Source organism: Eucyclogobius newberryi, unplaced genomic scaffold, assembly GCF_026437365.1.
Source record: "Eucyclogobius newberryi isolate DKJ021-1_F unplaced genomic scaffold, fEucNew1.0.hap1 SCAF_11, whole genome shotgun sequence".
Taxonomy (NCBI): domain Eukaryota; kingdom Metazoa; phylum Chordata; class Actinopteri; order Gobiiformes; family Gobiidae; genus Eucyclogobius; species Eucyclogobius newberryi.
In genome coordinates, this window is record NW_027315735.1 from 7,661,651 (window position 1) to 7,684,605 (window position 22,955).

The window sequence follows — 22,955 nt, forward strand, 5'->3', positions numbered from 1 at the left end:
TAAGTTTGATATAAAGTCAGAAAACTCTGTTAAAAACTCTGAATAGGGACCAGGAGGTCGGTAGATAGCTATGAACAAAACTCCTTTTTGGTTTTTCATATTTGAAGATGTGATTGACAGCATGAGGCTTTCAAATGACTGAAATACATTGTTAATTTTAGGGCTCATGAGTAGGCTTGACTGTGAGATCACTGCCACACCACCACCCCGGCCTGTGCTCCTGGCGGTCTGAAAGTTAACATGGGTGGGTGGGCTGGACTCATATAGTCTGACATAATCGTCTAGTTGAAGCCACGTTTCAGTTAGAGCTAGAAGATCTATGTTATAGTCACTAATTAATTCATTAACTAAAAGCGTTACCGCCTGCGTGAATCACGACTCGGCAGAAACGCTGTCTACTCTGCTTAAAGATCCTAAGATTTCCTTCTATGTCACCCATTCTGGCCCCCGGGTAACACCTAACGCTAGCAGTTGGCAGCTTCACGTCTCTGACTCTGACTATAGAACTCCCGATTACAAGAGTTTCTCTAGTCGGGCGTGTGATTTTTCAGTTTGTAACATGTTCTCTTTCATTTCTGTTTTCGCTTCATAAGTTTGCCCTTTTTTCTTGCATCAGTTTCCTTAGCCAGCCTCAGAAAGAAATCAGATATTCGATAATCAGAGGACTGCAGAATTTTTTTTCGGTCTGCATATAGCCATTCTTTAACCCAAATAACACCACTTTCCCTTGTACCTTGACTACATCTAAAAATACATGTTTCCACCGTGCACCCTCAGCCTTCGCCTCAGCTGCCCCAATTAGCACCTTAGCCTCTCCCTCCTCTGACCTCTGGCTGCTCCCACTCTCTGCTGACTGGAGCGTTAGCGTGTTAGCCAAACTGTTTTACATGTTATCGACGGTGTGCGAGGCATCATAGTCATTTTATCAGACCAATTTCATTCTTGGCCGATTTCCCCCTAGGCAGGTTAGTGGCAGCTTCTCATTGATTTTTCATGTAATTGATCAGAGAGTTGCCGGATGAGTCCCGCACCTGCAATTACAGGCCGGGAGTGTTTATGCATGCGGCTGCATCAGGGTCCGGCGAGGGGCTGTCAGTAATAGACGTCTGCATGGCTTAAGTCTTATAGGACACTTTGAATCAGGCCTGATCAGCGACCTGCCATGTCCAAAGTCAAAGGGAGAAGGACACCTGCTCATAACAAGGAATATTACTAAGAACTAACAACTGTTTTGTTTTATGTCTTGTTTTGTGTAGTTCATACGTGTCAAAAAAGTGCCATTTTTGTTGGCCCCCAGGCTTCCTGCTGGATTGGCCTACACTATTCTGAAAGGGACTTGTTACTGCAAGTTTAAACGCCTTTACAACCTCAATTAATAACGTTTTGGTATGAGACAGACCTGATACTATGTTCTGATTTATTTGAAATGGCACTTTAAAACCTCTGTTCAAAAACTTGTTTTAATACAACCCTTGATGAAATTTTTTTGGACACCCCTGATGTAGTTTATGATGTTGTATATTTTTAACAAGATTGAACAAACTTGTATCTATTTCTTTTTTTTAATTGGAGATTGACTTGGTAGCAGAGTATTGGTAATATTACAAGCAAATCCCAAAGTGTGTCAATCACAACTGTAAAACATATAAAACATTTCCATAAAAGCATGATCAATATCCAAACTGCAACATTAAGATACAAAGAGAATAAAAACAGCTCAAGGTTTCAAGCTAAATTATCAACACTTATTAAAAATAGTTGTGTTATGTTGACCCTAAATAAATATATAGATTGGATCAACATAAAATAACATGATACAGTTTTTAGGGTCATTATTTATTTTTGGTATGTGTAGTTGACTCGTTAAGTTATCCACAAGATCATTTGTCAAATTTGTTTAATTTTTCCCAGTCTGAAATGCATTGAAACTGGTTGAAATTTAAACTAAAGGAAAAAATTATATTATTCTGATTTGATGTAATTTTTAATTGCCTGATCTAAAGGCTGATGTAGCCTATCACAGTGACATGACGGCTTGTTGAAAAGGTACCATTAGCACTGCTCGTGGTGGACTGGATAACACATACCTGCTGTGTGCGGTCGCAGCGTTGTGAGATCAAATCTGGGACTCGACAATTTGCTACATGTCATTCCCCACTCTCATCCTAATTCCACGCTGCACCCTCCTGTCAAAACAGCCTACAGGCCATAAAATTCACACATTAATTTCACAGTTGCTCAAAAAAAATTGGCTTGAGTTTATTTAGTTAGCAGATGTTTTTGGTTCAAGTTATTCTTAAAGGGTCTTCAATATTTTCGAGTTTGCTAGTTGGATTCCCACCAGCAACTTTAACTGCAGATGAATTCATGAGCCGCTTTTCTGTGGAGGGTCCACCACCTGCTTTTCTCTTTGGAGATGTTATTGTTTTGACTGGGATGTTCTACTTGGCATTAAACATTTCTCTCTCCATGGAGACAAAGCATAAGGTACCACCAGGTCAAGTTATAGGGTAGATCTCTGGGGAGGCGACCCTGCTCACAATAAGACTGACAGATATGAGCTGGATAGATAAGTTCAGTACAGTACAGGCAAGCCCATAACATCTCAAAGGAGACCAGCAGGTGGCGGACCCTAAACCACAAACCTTACAACTGACCCATCAATGGCACCAGGGAGCACAGGATTTATACTTATTGATGAACACACAGTGCTAACTCCACCATCCGGTAATCAAATTCTGGCTAACAAGCGGTCATCACGACCTAACAGCACGTAACATCTTCCCATTAAAACCCAAGCCTCATTTCAATTTCTCTCTCCCTTGATTCATTTGGAGGCACTTCGTGCGTGGGATTAATAGCAGGGGTGGCCAAAACCTCAATGACATCAGCTGAGCATTTTCTTTGGACGCGATCTCGAGCATAATTACAGAAGCTCAGACAAAGACGGAGAGCTGAGTGCTTTTTAAGTATACAGCGCGCAGGTCCGGGCAGCACAAGTGAAGCGGCCCTGTCATGTAAGTCTGCTATGGCCTGGCACGAGGCGCGGGGAAACTGCAAGACGGAGAAGGGGACGGCTTGGCATTTCATTCAGGGTAGGGTTTGAAGTTTGATGTAAAAATGTTGTTATTTGGTTTAGGAGGTTTATAAGTTTATCTGATCATTTTGAGCCTAAGAGCAATAGTTTTTACTTTATTGCATGAAAGAAATCGCTTACAGCTCCTGGATGGCTTACTCACAGTTGTATAGACCTTGGGATGGAATGTCAGCACCTTTTTGTGTGCTAAACGTCCATCATTATTATTAGTAGTAGAAATGGTAGTAGTATTAATTGTTTATTTGGTCAGGACAGTGCATGTCAATGAACCTACATGATATACATGCTGTAAACACACCGGATTTAGCATACACTGGCATACATGGAGTAATGGGTGAAGTGTCTTGCCCAAGGACACAACAACACTACGCACTACTGCCCCACTGTGGCACCTGGCATTCCATAGAGATGCGTTTAGCCAAAGGACTGATAAAACAAATAAACAACCTGATACATTGAGTAAAAGCATCTTAAAATCTCCATTTGTTAAACAGGTTAACTGAATATTCTATGATGTGCGACGACCGAGCTCTATTGTATCAGTTCAAAAGTGCATTTTTAACAATGATCCCAAGTAGAAAAGGTTAGTATAACAGCGCTTTTTGTTTTCTTTGTAAGGTCTAAATTAAAACAAATGTAATAACAAATGTATAAGTACAGTTCATAGACGATTCTGTATTGTGAATTATACTCAATAAAAGATTTGCAATTGCTTGAATTACTAGGAAACGATCTGAATGAAGGGGCCGGTGGGGAGAGATCTGGGCGGCAGTCGACGGCAGGGGCCTCGACGACCAGATCTCCGGACACAGAGACTCTGGGGACATGGAACGTCACCTCGCTGGGGGAAAAAGAGCCTGAGCTTGTGTGGGAGGTTGAGCGGTATCGACTAGATATAGTTGGCCTCACCTCCACGCACAGTTTGGGCTCTGGAACCCATCTCCTCAAGAGGGAATGGATGCTCCACTCTGGTGTTGCTCGTGGGGAGAGGCGGTGGGCTGGACTGTTACGTCGGCCTACGGGCCGAACAGCAGTGCAGAGTACCCGGCCTTCTTGGAGTCCTTGGGAGGGGTACTGGACAATGCACTGACCGGGGACTCTGTTGTTCTACTGGGGGACTTCACCGCCCACGTGGGCAATGACAGTGACACCTGGAGAGGGGTGATCGGGAAGAACGGCTTCCCCGATCTGAACCCGAGCGGTATTCAGTTATTGGACTTCTGTGCTAGCCATGGATTGTCCATAACAAACACCATGTTCAAGCACAAGGGTGTCCATCAGTGCACGTGGCACCAGGACACCCTAGGCCGGAGGTCAATGATCGACTTTGTTGTCGTGTCATCCGATCTCCGGCTGCGTGTCTTAGACACTCGGGTGAAGAAAGGGGCAGAGCTGTCAACTGATCACCTCCTGCTGGTGAGTTGGATCCGGTGGCGGAGGAGGAAGCCGGACTTGGCAGACCCAAGCGCATTGTGAGGGTCTGTTGGGAACGTCTTGCGGTGGACCATGTTCTCCGCCTCCATTGTTGATGCGGCTGCTCGAAGCTGTGGTCGCAAGGTCTCCGGTGCCTGTCGTGGCGGCATCCCGTAAGGGATGAAGAAGGAGGCCTATCAGGCCACTCTGGTTTGTAGGTCTCCTGGGGTCATTGACAGGTATCGTCAGGCCAAGTGGGCCGCAGAGGCAAAAACCCGGGCCTGGGAGGAGTTCGGGGAGGCCATGGAGGAGGACTATCGGTCGGCCCCAAAGTAATTCTGGCAAACCGTCTGGCGCCTCAGGAGCGGGAAGCATTGCTTCACCAACACCGTTTACGGTGCGGGTGGAGACTTGCTGACCTCGACTGGGGATGTCGTCGGACGGTAGAAGGAATACTTTGAGGACCTCCTTAATCCCACCGCCATGTCTTCCGAAGAGGAAGCAGAGACCGGGGACTCAGAGGTTGGCTCGTCCATCAACCAAGCTGAAGTCACTGAGGTTGTACGCAAACTCCTCAGTGGCAGGACTCCGGGGGTGGATGAGATCCGCCCTGATTACCTAAAGTATCTGGATGTTGTAGGACTGTCTTGGCTGACACGTCCCTGCAACATCGCGTGGCGGTCGGGGACAGTGCCTCTGGACTGGCAGACCGGTGTGGTGGTCCCTCTGTTTAAGAAGGGGGACCGGAGGGAGGGATCACACTCCTCAGCCTCCCTGGTAAGGTCTATTCCAAGGTACTGGAGAGGAGAATCCGACCGATAATCGAACATCGGATTCAGGAGGATAGAGTGGTTTTCGTCCTGGTCGTGGAACGCAGGACCAGCTCTACACGCTCCATCGGGTGCTCGAGGGTTCATGGGAGTTTGCCCAACCAGTCCACATGTGCTTTGTGGATCTGGAGAAGGCTTTCGACCGTGTCCCTTGGGGTGTCCTTTGGGGGGTGCTCCGGGAGTATGGGGTCCGGGGCCCTTTGCTCAGGGCTGTCCGGTCCCTGTATGACCGGAGCAGGAGCTGTGTTTATATTGTCGGCAGTAAGTCAGACCTGTTCCCAGTGCATGTTGGACTCCGCCAGGGCTGCCCTTTGTCACTGGTTCTGTTCATAGTTTTTATGGACAGAATTTCTAGGCGCAGTCAAGGGTTGGAGGGTCTCGGTTTGGGGACCAGAGGATCTCATCTCTGCTGTTTGCAGACGATGTTGTCCTGATGGCTTCATCAAACCCGGACCTGCAGCATGCACTGGGCGGTTTGCAGCCGAGTGTGAAGCAGCTGGGATGAGAATATGACAGTTTAGTTACTCAAGTTTATTCAATAATGTATTGTGATGTTTGAATAAAGATTCATTCATTTTGAATGATTCATGCTGCATGCATTTGTTTAATCCTGTATTATCCTACATTCAAGGCTTCTATAATTACTGCATTTAGATCAATACTGTTTTACAAGAAAAATCAAAGTGTATCAACATTATGAAGCACCAGAAAAAAGCATGTCTTAGTATACTCTTCTTTTGCTCATATTTATTGTTAAAATATATTTTCACGCTCCCCAAATCTGACTTATACCACGGCTATTTGCTGGAAACGCCGCTGTTAGAATTTAGCGAGTCCCCAGCAGCAGGGTCGGAGGAGTGCTTAGCTGCCTGCACTGCTTCTGCCACTGTGACTGAGGCTGAGACTACGGAGGATCAGCCACAAAGCCGCTCAACAAGCTCAAGAGCCTAGCCAAGAGCCCCCCTTTTAATTTGCTTCATTTACAGCCCGCGAATTCACTAATAACACTCAACAACCAAAGCCAAACAGAAACAGGATTATTCTGTCAAAGTCTTGATAATGGTAGCTTGCTTTGTCGTATCGTTTTTTCATTTTTTACTTATTTATTTTCATTCATTAAAACGGTCCCATGTTATTCTAATGGACTTTGTTATTAAGTTTTTACCCATGCTGCAAAGTTGTCTCTACATTAAACATACCTGGAGGTGTGTTTCTATTCATGTTTTCATGTTATTATATAGTATTTTACAAATTAAACATTACAGGAATGTATAAAGATGTGTAATAAGGTTTTTACTCCTTTGAAATCCAAAATGTCTTTAGCAGACTTGTAATAGCTTCAGAGCACTCATTTCGATGCTAGTAAAATAGTTGTTGCTTATTTATTGTATTGTATTTGTTATCATTGTAAGTTAGATTCCACTATTATTATGTTCTAATTTCACTTGCCTGAATCAAACCTCACATGCTCTATCTCCCCCGCAGCAGCAGAATCAGCAGCCATCAGGCCTTTTCAATAAAGGCCTGATGAAGACTCTGGTGAGAATGTACTCAAAGAAAAAAATGCATTATTTGTACATCCAATGCCCTGAAAGCTACCAAATGGTTCTAAGACAAATGCTGAATGCTGAAGGCAATTTGAGAACGCAGGCGGAAGTGCGCATGCGCACTCCCCCGTGCGGACTGATACAACACACACGTACGTTTGTTTATTAGCGCAACGGATCGCATCTCTCGTCTCCCGTAGATTTCCGTCTTCTTCTGAGTCAGCTCGAACAGTCTTTCTCCGTCTTCATTTTGTCCCGTACACTGAGGGAACAATATTATGATAGATCAATGCGCTTAGACACGCGGAAACGTGCTGCTCATGGGGACAAGCCGCACGCGGCTGCAGGTGAGCGGTAGGTACGTTTTATGATACGTGGCAGGACTAATCGGCAGTCCACGTCACGAGGAAATAAGACTCAGATTTGGGCCAAAAAAATCGTCCATTCAACCTTTAAGTCAAACTGCCACAAATGTGATGTCATATTTTTAATGTAATTTATTTATAAATTATATAAATGTATTCAATATAGGATCATTAACCATTTTGTGAATCCTTTTACTGTAATTGCACAGGTTGTTGTCGACTTGCTGGTGGTGCATGTTTTGCCCTGTACCTTATTGCAAAGGACATTATTGAGTGGTATTATGAGTGGCAGTGGCTCAGTTGTGGCCGCCTTGCCCCCAGTGTCTGCGTACACTGGTGTATGAATGTGTGTATGAATGTACATGTGTGTGTGTGTGTGTGTGTGTGTGTGTGTGTGTGTGCGCGAGCGTGTGTATGTGTGTGTGTGTGAATGTGTGTGTGAATAGGTGAGTGGTTCCTTCATGTAAAGCCTTTTGAGTTCCTTGAAGGGTTAAATGCACTGTATAAATTGTGACCATTTACCATTATGTAAAAAGGAGTGAAATATGTTCATAATTGGAAAATTGAACGATCCAAGAATCAATGTGAAAACACGTAACTTAAAACTTACGGTTGGTTATTTTATTGTTTGAGAAAGTACAATGTGGTGAAATTAAAAGAATACACCAAAATATCTGGCACAAATTGATTGCCTGGCCATGAAGAGGCTAAAAAATATTGTATGTTCTTCCTGCATCCGTTTTCCTCTGATTTTCCTTATCATGTTACAGTGACAACGCTCCATTGCCTTCATGCAAATTGTGGTATACTTTGTAAAAAATGTTAAATAAATACATTCGGCAGAATAATTTGGCCCATTTGAACCGTGTGTGATGCTTTTCTCGTCTAACTGGAGTGCACAGGTGGATCTCACCCAGGGACACAACTGTAATAAGGTGGGATTCCAACTGGCTAACATGTGCTTCCATAAACGCTGAACTGTCTGCATTTCCTTTAAATTAGGCAAACATTTTAATTCATATTGAAATTTGATATGTTATCATTTTCTATCAAAACCAGTTTTAAAATTATTGAACAATTGGCCTTTACACATTTCATTACTGCTGTATGTACATACTGTAATATATTTTACATGTACATCAGAGGCCTCATGATGCAACAGCCAAAGGGATTGCAGTGTTTTGTGCATTTTATTATGTCAGGATTCTTTGGGGAAATCAACCCTAAGACTATATTATGAGAATGATATTCAGATATGAAAATACAGCCATCCTTGAACGCACCACAAGGGGATGGAACTTTGCAAGCCGGTTAGTCCACAGTAGCTGCGTGATGTGTCTTTATCTAAATATTGTGACTGAAGGGTTCATATATATCATAGATATAATATTTAGAAATAAAGCAACTACAGAAAAAAAGCTTGACATTTTGATTTAATAGGGTCTTTTGGCAGGTGTTTTTGAGTCTGTATAGTCCAGACAACGATTACGATTAGGTTACTTAAGTCTTCAAGTCGCGATTATTATTCTGATTAGTCGCTGCAGCCTGCTTGGTCCGTGGCGCATGGATAAACGCAGTGCCAGACTCCTGACATGAATGCAGCAGGAGCACGAACAGCGCGGGGAGGGAAAAAAAAAAAAAGTGAGATGTCCAAGAGCTGTCTCCGCCTGACGGCTCCAGCTCGTTAAGACGCGGAGCAGGTCACCCCCGAGTCGTTTCTCACATCACAGCCCCATCACAAATTCTTTCAAGTGTCCTTCTGCGTCGCCGAAGATGACAACGGCGAATCGATAAGCGCTTGAAATGAAAAGGAGCCGTCGGTTTGGCCCCGAGGCGAGAGATTTCTTCACAGCCGCCAGCAGCCTCTCCCTCTTTGTGAACTTGTGCCGTGTCTGCGCACCTTTCCGCGTGAGAAAAGCGAGACTCCGCTACATTTTTACTCCTTGTGTAAGAGGAAATTAAAAGGGGCGTATGTAGCTGCATCCTTGCCAAACCCCTGTGTGTCGGTGAGGGTTTGGATGGAGACGTAATGTGTGCGTAACGGTGCGCGTAATTACCAATGAATGCGTAATTCTGCGCGTTTTAATTCAACATCAAAGTTTAAAGACCTAAAGGCCTTTTAAAGTCATTGCTCATTTGTTTTTATTTCAATGATAGATTTACTACAATAACAATTACCATCAAACCATAGATAGTATATAAGATTTAAAATGTAACTATCATGGATATCCTGCAGAAGTATCAAATTACTAATGATCATGACATTCCAAATAATATTTGTTCCTATTAATCGTTAGTTCCGATTACCAATCTGAATATAATTCAATTCCGCTCCAATAAGAGATGGAAAAATACCTTGGCAGACATTTTAAAATCAAATGTAAAAGAAGTCAGATTTCCATCAATACACTTTATACGTAAATATTCTCTATCTAGAAGCCTTCAGTCCACATGTTTAAACTTTAATTCTAACGGTCTTTTGACAAGTCGACTAATTAAACAAAATACTGACTAGTCGAATAATCGTTAGTAACAGCCCTATTGTGGCTCAATCAATCAGAAAAAGCAACATTACCAGCCATCTAATCACCAAAAACACAGAGGCAAGCATTTGTTGTCTCTCTTTTCCTCTCCACGCAGTACGTACAATGACATCATAAAAGTACGTGGCCTTTCTGCTTGGCCTCGATCCTAAAGTAATAATTACACTAATAATAACACTGTCCCCACCACACCACAGAACGCGTCAAATCCATGCCATTTTTACGCATCAATTTTGGTCGGTGTGTTTGTGCCGCTCTGGTCCCCCTCCCTCCCTCTCTCCTCCTTCTCTCCTCCATCCATCTCGCCCTTCTGCCTCTTTCTTTCTCTCTCACAGAGGAAATTCCCATGTGGACCCGGCATTAATTAGTGCTTTGATGGGAGTATGACTAAAAATGTAAACGCGGGATTACTGGTGGAGGAAGGCAGGACCGGTCTACGCGGAGCTCACAATCCCGATCCGTGACGTGAAGAGCATCTTTTGCGTCGGTGCCAGCTGTGCACTTTACACCCAAACGCATACATTATAAGGCCACGTTTTAGATTTGTAAATGTTTTTTTTCATGACAAATACCACAAGTGATCCACATAAATATAGTAGATTGAGAAAAAAATCCATATTTTACGCACCTAATTTTGCACAAATTATTATGTTTCAGCCTGTCTTTCCACGATGTTATTATTACAATTGTATGACATTATGTGGGTCATTATTCAACATTGTGAATATTATATGACTGAGATTAGGAGATATGATCACGTTTATAAATTAGCTTTTTTTTCTTCTTGTCGTTCTTCTCATTTCAATGACACCAAAATGTTTTAGAAAAAGTTGTATTTCAAATGTGTTGAATTATGGATTTCATAATCTTGCTGTGAGCCAAACTGTAATTTTGTTATCAATTAGACCAAATCAAACGATTATTTTACTGATTAGTTGATAGTAAAAATAATTATTTTACTTATGACTTCACTTGTCAAAAACGTTTTTGCATTGTATTTCAAATAGAATCCTTGTGTCCTGTTTAGTTTTGGGTTTAAGATGTCGCTTTGTTTATTTGTTTGTTTGATTGCTGCTGCTGCTGCTGCTACTGCTGCTGCTGCTGCTGCTGCTGCTGCTGCTGCTGAAAGTTGATCCGGTCTGGCTCCATCACGCGCACACACGCACCCGCACGCACACAGACAGCAGCGGCAGCGAGCGCGCACGGACAACAAACACACCCCCTTTTGGAAACCCGGGGGTCCCTCTCTCTTCTGTAGCTGCTCCGCTTCGCGCTGCTCTAAAAGACAGTGAGGCAAAAATGCGCCACTCTCAAAGCGTCTTTCAAGAAGTGGAAAGTTGACGACGCGAATCCAGAGCTGAGAAGCGCGAGACAACACCCCGTGAAAGCAGCGACACAGAATTTGTTAATTTATTTTTTAATATATAACGCTGCGAGGAGTCCTGTTCAAGCTCTTCTTTTGGACTTTGACACGTTTTATTCCCGCAAAAAAAGTGTTGCTTCTTGGGATTACACTGTTCAACTTGAGCAGAAGAGGGAAAAGGAGCAGCTTTTCTTTTGGAGACACTGACTGCGGTAAGTTCAGCGCTTTAGCAAAGTGAGATGTGACTATATGCGGGTGGAGGAATTGGTTACGCTTTTTTTCCCTCCCTTGCCGTGACTTTCAAAGCGTTCTGCTGCGGCTGGAGCGTAAAAGAAGCGTGGCGAGATGTGAGGGCAGGGTTCGGCCCGTAATGATGTATCGTTAGCGGTGAAGGATAGAGTGGAAGAGTCGCTGTCTGGTGTGGGAACGGGAAGGAAAAGGAAAGGAAAGGAAAACGGGAAGCTCTGGAGTCGGCACGTTTTTTGGCGATGGTTCTGTGCGTAATAACATTCGAATTAGTATTAGAACAATGTTTTAAAGACGTTCAAGTGTTTCATTTCAATAGAGAAGAGGACATTTAACTTTTGACAATAGCTGCCATGTGTATTGTGAAGACTAATTTGTCATTTTACATGCATTTCTTTTCTTAGTTGGAGTTCAAAATATTTTACATTCGCAAACAAAATATTATCAAGTTCCACATACAACACGTTTGAAAAATTGAAGGTTTATCCTGCTTCATTTCTACGGTTGTGTAAGTAAAATCTATATGTCAAACTGCTTCAAATCAGATTTTAGAAGGTGCGTTCACACTTGGTCCTGGTTTGAACCGGTATTAGTCCTGAGATATAGGATGGAATTAAAGCTGGACAAAATCAGGACTAAAGAACAGGGCCAAACATAATTTGCATGAGGACTAAACTGGGCTCAATTAAGGACCAAATAACGTAAAATAAAAGTGTTTGTCCTGTTATAGTCCTGGTTTTGGTCCTAGTCTAATCCATGGTGTCATTCTGAATCAGTCTCATGTGTAAACGCACTTTACGCAAATGATTTTTCACTTTCTGGCCCGTTTAAAACCCTGTCGAGTGTCGACGTGTCTATTATAAAAAGTCCAGGGCGACATGAAATCTTTTTTAACGTGCTCTGCAGCTCACTATTGCGCGTCCATTTCCACAACGCGTGTCCCGTGCCAGCTTTCTGTCGGCGCTGACTGGGCCCGCTGCCATCAGCACACGACGGCTACGGCGACTCGGTGACTCGGTATCACCACCGCGCGTGAGTGAGGGCGCATGGACGAGCGGGATTAGCGGGACGCGGCGAGGCACTTACGCTTTTGGGGGTGTTTTTTGGATAGACTTTGGACGCGCAGCAAAAAGGACTTGGTTCCGGAGCGCGTGCAAGGAATGGTGCGTTATGCGGCCGATTACGTATGTGTGAATATGGCAAAGGCCCGCGCTGTTATGAGGCCTAATTTTAACCACGGCTGATTGGTTATGTATGCACTCGTCAACACTGTAATGTGACATCAGTGTGTTTGAAATATGTTAATTGAAGCCTTTAATTGGCAATTTAATTACATTTTCCTACTGCTGTTTTATATTAGGCTATGTTTTCCCTTGTTCAACAGCATTTTCCCTCCCACATTTATTATACGCCATTTACGCACAACATATAATTTCCCTTTGGGGAAGAACAAAATTATTTATGAGTCTGATTTCACAATTAAAAAAAATACTACTAAGACTAATACTGCTGTCAATACTACTAATACTAAATAATACCTGCAATATATTTATTTTAAATACAGGCATTTATTACACAGATGTTAGTCCATTTAAGATCAATCATCAATCATATTACAAAACTACTACTACTGCTGCTGCTACTATTATTACTACTACTCTACTTTACGCATTTATTACGCAGTGTATTTCCAAAACTACTATTGCTACTACTACTACTACTACTAAAAGGCTGCTGCTACTACTACTACTACTACTACTACTACTACTACTACTACTAAAAGGGTGCTCCCCCCCACACACACACACAAACACAATACACAATCAAAAGTAATTAAGCTGCAGCATGCTGTCTAAATTTCTGCAGTGAAAGTCAAACGAGCCAGAATAGAAATACATCCGCATTAGCCATGGTCCAAACGATAACCCCGGAATGCACTGCACCTTGAGCTGCCTTTACGCGCACAGGAAACCCTCAGTGCGCAAGGCCTCGAGCGCGGGAGCCGTATGAGTTATTGGAGTCAGCCCTCGTTAAAGCGCAGTGATTAGATAACACGCTGTAACCTTCCGCCTTGAACTCATAACCCGCACTATTTCATCCAGGTATGGCCCGTGTCAAACTTAACCTCTTCCCGTCTTCGTAAGAAAAAAAAAAGGTAAAAAGGCGATGTAGAGCAGCAGGTGAAAGAGAGAGAAAAGAGATGGGAAAGTGGTTAACAGCGCCCGCGACTGCACATGCAAATTTTCTCCTTCCGCGTCGAATTATCATAAGCAAACAACAGCGTGAGCCTGGACTAATAAAACCCCCCATCTGTGTAACTTCATATCGAGGCGCTGCGATAATGAATTTTGTAATATCCCTCCGACAGACATCTCAATCAGACGCTAATCCCTCCGTGATTTTACTCCGGGACCGGCGAAGCAGCCTCGCCTCGCCTTGCCGTGCCTATATATATATATATATATATATATATATATATATATATATATATATATATATATATATATATATATATATATATATATATATATATATATATATATATTTTTTTTTTTATTTTTTTTTTTTTTTAAACTCCGTCTCCGGATCAATCCAAGAAACACTGCGTTTAGCTATGCTTTAGGTTACGAACAAAGCGAAGGAGCGTCAATGACATGTGTGCCATTTTTACGCACAATGTCACTTTGGGTTTCTATATTGATGGGTTTCAGGAGCATATCTCAGCATCCTTTATATTACTCTGGAGTTTGGTATAAAAGGGCAGGTATAGTGTAATCTGAAAACGTTGATTGAATCTTTTGGGTAGTTTAGGCTGTCAAAATAAATATAATATACTTTAATGAATAGGAGGAGGATCTCAGCTTTGCACTGTAGTTTTGAATAAATGGGCAGGCAAATTGTAATTATCATCATATTTCATCATTATTCTATGTTTCTTAAATTAAATAATCAAATAAACAATATTGGTATCGGAATATATCTCAGCATTCTACAGTTTGGAATAAATATCAGCTACATTGTTACCATATAAATGAGGGGCAATAACTAAATCAAATAAATTATAATAAAATGCTACAAATGTATACCGGTAAATATTTTATTTCCATGGTAATTCTACGTAATTTAATTTTGTTGTTCTCGTGGATGTGTTTCAACCAGGGCACGTCTCAGCCTTTTATTTATTACTCTAGAGATTGTTATAAAGGGTCTTGGGGAATAAAGATATAATCTGGTGATGCTGTCGAAGAGTTCATGTACAAAAACCACAAGTGCCACAAGTTGTAAAAAGTCATCAGGGGTTTGTAGTTTACTCTTTGCATGTTTTCAAAAGACGAATGCATTTCCTCCAACTAAAACATATTATTTCATCCCTCTTCGATTAAATCTACTAGACAATCAATCAAATTAATCTATATAAAATAACGAACAAACAAAAAAATGAAAATGATCTCTTTTCTTCTTTTCACCAATATAAATGAGCTGGATGGATGAATGTGTGTTAACTGGTAAAAGAAGTGTCTCCATCTTGGCAATTATGAATTGTGATTATTTGGCTGTTACTGCGGAATTTTGTCATTTGTAATTCTGAATTTAAGATTTAACATTGTATAATACTATTATACAACTTAGTCCAAATGAAAGCAATTACGCAGCATTTATTACGTACAGCCGGATTCATTATAATTTAGGAGAGCTGCATATAGTCATATAGTGTTTTTTCATAATTCCATATTAGCACAATTACACATATGAATTAGGTCTTGTGTAACGGATTATTTACCAATATGATATATTAAAACCTGTTGTCTTTTCATTCCACAGATTTCCAATAAAAATCTGCACTGATGGAGTCCCACTGCCGCAAATTGGCGTCGACGTGCGCACAAATTGGTGAGTAAACGACGTACACAAGTCAAAAAAATGAAATGCACTGTCTATTTGTGTTTTATTTTTATTAAGAAAACATGTCATATTAGTTTAGTAGAGTTTAGCCATATAGAATCAACACTTTTGCTTTGGGCCATGCTCTCTTAATTCTGAAATCACACCCACTTTTTTAATTTGTATTGTGTGTTGACCCTAATTGGACATTATTTAATGACTCAAATATATTGGTTGACATTAAACAATATTGGTATTAGAGAAATGCATAGAAAATGAAACCCATTAGATGAGTATGGGTCAATTTTTTTAATTGGATCCCTTTTATTATTATTATCATTTATTTGTTTTACATTTATGTTCATGCTTCTAAGTATATAAATTAAATCAATTCAAAATACAGTCTGGTTATTTTATTACTTTGGGTATACATACATCATTTGTAAATGTATGTTTGGTTGTCACTCGAAAAGGCCTGAATGAGAAGCCACAAGAATCTCCTGGTGTTAGATAGACCCCTGCTGGTAAATAAAGACATTGCATCTTTACGCAATCAGCTTTAAATATTTAAATTCAAGCACTTTGTTTACCTTAAATGCCTGATCATATTTCTCTATATTACATCATGTATACGTTAATTAAAACTCTTAAATCAGGCTTAATCGTTCATAATAGATAATTATTAATTAAGTCTTTGTCCATGCTTTATTGAGGCTAATCAAGGTAGTTATCATAAAGTGGCACCATTAATTCCAACGTGAATTCGTTTTACGTTCTGGTTTTAATACTCTTAAAGAAATAGCAGCAATAAACTTCAACTTTTCAACAATTTCAAACACATAAAAATAAAGCAAAGTCATTCTTGTTTTTTTAAGAACATAAAACCAGATCTCTTTAATTACACTGCACATCTCCAACGCGGTGGACACAAGGTGGTTACCTTGTGTCCTTTTTATCACCTCCTGAACGAATGTCCAATCCGGCTCATTTGCCTCCATTAAGTTGCCATTGACGGGAAACATCGCCTCTTCTCGCTCCACCGCCGTTCGCATCGATTCAAAACAAACCGAAACGTTACACGCATTTTGTTTTCTTCTCCTTTTTTTGTTGTTGTAATCTTTGCTGCGTTTGCCCCGGGGGGAACAACTTAAACGTGCAATGGATGCCTCTTCATGCGCAAGAATATCCTAATAGAGGAATGCTGGCTGGCTTTAATCCTACGTTAAAAAAGGGGGGAAGCTTTGTGTCGCCGCTGCTGTATTGACTGAATTACTAATTAATGGCCCTCTATGACAGAGGAGGCCTATTGCGCGCAGTAATCCGCACAAGAGAGATAAAGCATTCAAGAAATGAAGAGGAAAGCGATAATCCACTTCAAGTTTGGTTGAATACGGAGAAAAGGAGCAGCGCGGGGTTAGAGGTGTGGGTTTGGGGCAAAATGCGACGCCGTGGAAGATGTGCATTAAAGTCCAAATTATCTTTACTGAAAGGTGTTTTTTTACATGGATTTGCTGCCCAGATAATTGGAGATCGGATATTTGCGATGTCAATTTCCATCATTCTTGGTAGAAATATTGTAACACTTTATAAAACCTACACTTAATAAAGCATGCACAATTCATAATGGACAAATAGTTTATTAAAATGAGAGTTAATTAAGTTGTTATAAAGCCTGAATCATTCTGAATAAACCATTTGTTTTTCGTTCTTAATGCTTTATTAAGGCTATTAAACGTGAAGTTATTATAAAATGTTACCTTGAATTTACAATTGTGAAAGCACATTTGGTGATGTGGCTGGATATCACTTTAAAATTGACTTTAAATCTGATATAAAGGATTGGGTTCAACATTTGGGGAGTTTAATTGGGGATAAATATTGGAATTCAAACTCAAAGTATAGTGTATAATCCATAATGGCTTACTCCTGCCTCAGTTTGTGTTCAGACTTTAAAATTGGGACTAAACCAGGATTAGAACAGGCCCAAACCAAATCAGAATCAAACTGGGCTGGAATATGAAACGAAATTAACCAACACCTGTATGTATGACATCAAACAGTAAATTACGAAATGGACTGCGTAAAACAATCTCTAAAATCTTTAATAGCTGTGGGAGCTTTCAATATTTCCATGTTTCTTTTCCTTTTTTAAATCCAGAATTATCATGTCTTTACCGTGATTCTTGATCATATTAAAGCCACGTGGCAGTTTGTTTGCACATTGCCGGTCCGTGCCTAAATTCACTGTTTTACGCACGGATTACACACCACTACAGCAGCTCCATTTCTGAACTCTGGGAAGACTCTGGGTTGGCCTCTGGTGTCTTAAGTCCTTATATACACTACTTTATATATTGCGAGTTGGTGTGGCTGTATTTATAAATTACGAACTTTGAGGAAGGATAAGCACCAAATCCAAACGCACTCCTCGTGGCTCAAGGCATATCGGTCTGCCCTGCACGTGAAATCACGACCACATTATATGTATTTTTAGATTTTGTGTTTTATGTGCAGTGCGTGGTTTAACGTTATTTGCTTAGAACGATTCCAAAATGTGTTGTATAAAAAAAAGAAACATTTTCGTCCGCTTTAGTTTTCTCCCGTTTTGGACCTGTTTATGACTAGACCAATGTTATTTAGACCATATTTAGTCACAAGTATTTGTTATTTTCCCCTTTAGTGCACAGTTGATTTAGTCAGACACTTCCCCGCGTCCTCTTGTCCCGGTTCAACCTTGGAAATCCAACCAGTTACGCTTTTACTTAACGGGGGGAATTAAACAGAAAAGACCCGACAAATTGGCTCAAATGATTAAAAGTCCCCCTTCTGAAAAAATCTTAGGCAAATGAGAGACTTATCAGATTAGAAATAAGGCCAGATGAGTGGTTGTTGGCGCAGAGGAGGACGCCCAGCAGCAGAGGCAGCAGCGGCAGCAGCTAAGCGCCCTGATCAACTAATCCGTCGTCAACAAACCCAAGTGTCCGCGTACGTTTTACTGGTGACTCCGGTGGGGCTCTTGAAGTGTGTCCACCGAGGTCACGTCACGGGAAGCTGAGGAGGCAGGGGTTTTCCTCTGGACACTGGTCACACTGATGAGAGCAGGGAAATTATAATCAAATGGTTTTGTGAAGAGGGTTTGAAAGTAATTTGGCAATTTAAAACATATGGCAAAGTTCACAATACCTTAAACTACCTTAGAAGTGGCCGGTGCACAAATTCATATTCCTGTGTGTTTTTGGTCATGTCTGGCCTGTGTTTGACAAGTGCGCACTCCCTCACCCTGGTGCGTTTGGATAACAGTCCGCGTTTCTGCCTTATTTATTTTCATACAAGCTTTGTGCCGCGGTGTTTGATATTCAGAGTTCTTCAATAAAAGCCTTTATCCGCGCGGCGCCCTTGTGTAAACTGTGGTGACAGCGAATGTGTCCGTATCAATAGAAGCGTGCGCTTCGCTGGGCCACTGGACGCAGCTCATAAAGCGAGGCCAAACTGTGTTATTCTCATTTTATTTGGTCTTGGGCCACTGCCGCGGCGCGCCATCTCTATGTGCCTGCTTTTATTTGGAGACTGGCATTGGTGGACACGTTGAGTGCGCTTTGGTTGGCTGGACGCAGCGTCATCCCCACACACTAGGCTGTGGGAGAAGGGGTGCACGAGGCTGTGAGAGAGGAGAGGGGCGGGCGCAGCGCTGTGACGTGGAGCTGCGGTGGAGAGGCGCGGCGGGGCACGGGCGGCAGCAGTGTGTGGACGCCTCTGGATCTAATATCACCTGCCTCCTCTTGTCACTGTACTCCGCATGGCAGTGCTCCATGGCCCGCGCTGACCACCGCTCCATTTTACGCGCAAAGGAGCTGTGCCGCCTTACATTCCACTCACGGACTGTCTTTTCTTTCCTCTTCTAACGGGACCTACGCAAGCCGTTTGTGCTTTGACAGCGTCACTGTGCGATCTTTTACTCATGAACTCTATGAGAGACCCGATCAGCCTTGAGCCGCAGCACATAACCGGGACTAAACTGGGCTCCTCTTCGCACCACGCGGCTCTGGCCATGGCCTCGAGCCTGCAGCCGTTGCAACGCGCGGTCGACGTCAAACACCGGCTCGAGGTGCACACAGTGTCGGACACGTCCAGCCCCGAGTCCGTGGGTAAGAGCTGCGTGTGCGCGCTCCATCTGGACATCATCTGGCAACACAAACCAACAATCTTTGTGCACAGCTCCACAGAAAGGGTTGCACGTACTCTTGGATATTTACGATTTTTAGTAAAAAACAAAAGCGGGCATCCGAAAATCAAGAGTTTTTGCAAATGTGCGGATATTTAAATACACCTGGAGATTCTTTACAGTTAATACAGCTCAAAAATGATTTCAATATTTTTCACACTGGGCGCATTACGTATGATATTTTTAGCATTTACTTTTTGCAACAATTTATCATGTGCGTGAAAGTAACATGTGCGCCAAATATTGAAATATTATGATTCATTTAGCTATTAATATAAACATTGATTAATTGTATCTGACAACGTTATTGTTTATTTCACCGAAGAAATAATAGCGACATTTTTATTTGTTCCTATTAAAAACAACAATTGTAAATCAATTTACAAATACAAATGTAGGACACACATTCCAGGCTTTCTTACGAATAATCTGAAACCACTCTACAATTCTGTTCCCCAAACGTAACCCATGTCTGCTCCAACAGAGAAGGAGAAGGTGCTGAGCAAAGCCGACGACTCCTCGGATGACCCGTCCAAGAAAAAGCGTCAGCGACGGCAGAGGACGCACTTCACCAGCCAGCAGCTGCAGGAGCTGGAGGCCACCTTCCAGAGGAACCGCTACCCAGACATGAGCACCCGGGAGGAGATCGCCGTGTGGACCAACCTGACGGAGGCGCGCGTCAGGGTAAGGACAAGGGGGAGAGAACGAGAGAGAGGGGGCCCTGGGGAGCACAAAACTGTATTAGTCCTGTGTCTGTTTGGATTTTCGCACTAATGCAAAAGGATACACATTCAGACGTTTATTACTTCGCTTTTATCAGTGGTGGAAACAGTAGGCTACTCAGTTTAGCTGATTATGGTAAATTGTACAAATATATTAGTAAACTGATATTTTTTTATTTACATTGCACTTTAAAAAGCACACTACAATAATTATAAAAACTACAATGAAATACAATACAAACACGTACAAAACAGCACAATATAAAAGTCAGCATTTCAATGAAAAACTGAGGCGAATAATTATGCACATTTTTGGTCAACAAATGCAACCAAATATATAATACAATGTATCGAGTTGTTTTATTTATATAATATTGTTTGCACTCAAAACCTTTCATACACTTTGAAGAGACGTAAACACTTTTCAGTCCAGTTCAGAAATGGCGTATAAGTATACCTGTAGTAAAAAAGTACTCACTGCAAAATACTAATGTAAAGATACAAAGATGAAAGTACCTTTCCGCGACTCCGAAAGGGAACAAGCGGTAGAAAATGGATGGATGGATGGATTTTACTTTTGTACTATGTTACTTTCCACCACAGTCTAACAGTCCAGCCTGTACGTAAACATACGTGCACCAGAACACATACACCGGGCCTATTTAAATACGCGTGCAGTTTCAACATAATTATGGAAACTCAGAGTAAACAAACGCGACAAACTTATAATCGCAGTAAAATCACATTTGCCCGTTATTCGCGTGCGTAATTGCGCATTAATGAGCTCGTTAACATTACAGGCCATTGACATGTGCCGGTGCCAGATACCAGCCGCGTTCTCCCGTGCGTGTGAAAGAGGTGCAAAGCTCGGATTTTGCGATTGTCGCCCTGTTGTGTGTGTGATCCTGAGGTCAGTCCAATACACATCCAGCAGCGGGTGTGTGTGTGTGTGTGTGTGTGTGTGTGTGTGTGTGTGTGTGTGTGTGTGTGTGTGTGTGTGTGTGTGTGTGTGTGGACAGTGTAAAGTGTGTATTCCGAGGGCTAATCACAGGCGACTCGTTGACAAAGAAAAGACGAGTGGAGGTTTGTTAGCGCGTTCATGTTTTTGTACAGAATGCGGCTTTACACCGTTTTTTTTTTTTAAAACCAGTGCTTTTTAACAGATTGGTGTACAAACCAAAACTATCCTTTCCAGATGGAAAATGTAAAGACTCATAATGAGACCAACACTTATTCTTAAGAAACGCTTCCAAGTCAAGGCAAGTTTATTTTCAGTATACATAAAGTAATTCAAGTTGCGTTGCATAAAAGAACAGTTACACAACCTTGATATAGAAATAAGCAATATAGATGTATGTACATAACTCATCAATCAGTTGTAAGGGGAACATTACAAAAAAGTAGCCAATGAATTTGATCAGTTTGATGCTTTGTTTATCCGTGCAGTTGTTTAGATATTTTTAAACCCTCTGTCATAATGGTCATTATTAGTTTCTAGTTTGTGCATTAATTGAACAAATGTATCCATAAAGAAAATTGGCATTGTCCCAGTACGGTCAATGCACCAGCAAACTCAAGCTGCGTCCCGAGCATAAATGTGGAATAACCTAACATCTCCGCCACCACGTCACGACAATGTGGCATACACACAAAAGACATAGGAAAAAAAATCGTAATTTGTTTACAATGTGACGACAAAAGCGTAATTTTTTAATATGTTTTTGGCTCACCATTTTACGCGACGGTTCGACACTCACCATAATGCGTGTTTTGTCCTCCTCCTCAGGTCTGGTTCAAGAACAGGCGGGCCAAGTGGAGGAAACGCGAGCGCAACCAGCAAGCTGAGCTGTGCAAGAACGGCTTCGGCCCGCAGTTCAACGGACTTATGCAGCCGTACGAAGACATGTACCCGAGCTACACGTACAACAACTGGGCCGCCAAGGGGCTCACGTCCGCGTCGCTGTCCACCAAGAGCTTCCCCTTCTTCAACTCCATGAACGTCAACCCGCTCTCGTCGCAGACCATGTTCTCCCCGCCCAACTCTATCTCCTCCATGACGTCCAGCATGGTGCCCTCGGCGGTGACGGGCTCGAGTCTCAACAGCCTCAACAACTTGAATAACCTCAGTAACCCGTCGCTCAACTCCGGAGTGCCCACATCGGCCTGTCCATACGCGCCGCCCACGCCCCCCTACGTGTACCGGGACACTTGTAACTCGAGTCTGGCCAGCCTCAGACTCAAAGCCAAGCAGCACTCGAGCTTCGGGTACGCCAGCGTGCAGAACCCGGGCACCAACCTGAGCGCTTGCCAGTACGCCGTGGACCGGCCGGTGTAAGGCGTAGCGAGATGCACTGCAAAAAAAAGTAATACAATAAACATAAATACAACGTGGCCGCCAGTGCCGTAGAGCAAAGGGAAAGTCTGTTTATGTTTACATGTACACTAAGATCTGTTTGCTATCTGATTTATGGAGCTTAAATATTAATTAAGTGATGACATCGGATCGAAACAAAAATCATTGGTATCTCCCAAGTAATTTTATTGCAAATATCGGTCATATACCAATGAGTTTGAATAAAAAAAGTTTCCGCCCATCACTGACATGCAAGTATGGAGATTTTAGCCAAAATTGGGTTGTCTAATGGACGTTTTTGGATCAATTCACTGCCAATAATTTTAGAGTTATTGATAAAAACACAACAACAAAGCACAATAGAGTCAAGGT

At 42.1% G+C, this 22,955-nt stretch overlaps 1 protein-coding gene across 2 annotated transcripts; it reads left to right on the top strand.

Annotated features, from left to right (window-relative positions):
* Positions 1-11,047: 11,047 nt before the first annotated feature.
* On the top strand, positions 11,048-22,571 carry pitx2 (paired-like homeodomain 2). Of its 2 annotated transcripts, XM_072435343.1 has the most exons (4): positions 11,048-11,370; positions 15,227-15,295; positions 19,993-20,192; positions 22,017-22,571. In XM_072435343.1, exons 2-4 carry the CDS (start codon positions 15,250-15,252, stop codon positions 22,563-22,565), a joined length of 795 nt encoding a protein of 264 aa, XP_072291444.1. In that variant the 5' UTR covers positions 11,048-11,370; positions 15,227-15,249; the 3' UTR covers positions 22,566-22,571. The 2 variants fall into 2 exon arrangements, with proteins under 2 accessions (XP_072291444.1, XP_072291436.1); XM_072435335.1 differs by lacking the exons at positions 11,048-11,370; positions 15,227-15,295 and adding an exon at positions 18,953-19,431.
* Positions 22,572-22,955: the final 384 nt, after the last annotated feature.

Excerpts from the sequence above, each read along its gene's own strand:
- pitx2 (XM_072435335.1), top strand. The coding sequence starts at position 19,245 with ATGAACTCTATGAGAGACCCGATCAGCCTTGAGCCGCAGCACATAACC. Across the intron at positions 19,432-19,992 it reads GTCCAGCCCCGAGTCCGTGG|AGAAGGAGAAGGTGCTGAGC; the intron begins GTAAGAGCTGCG and ends CTGCTCCAACAG. Across the intron at positions 20,193-22,016 it reads TGACGGAGGCGCGCGTCAGG|GTCTGGTTCAAGAACAGGCG; the intron begins GTAAGGACAAGG and ends CCTCCTCCTCAG.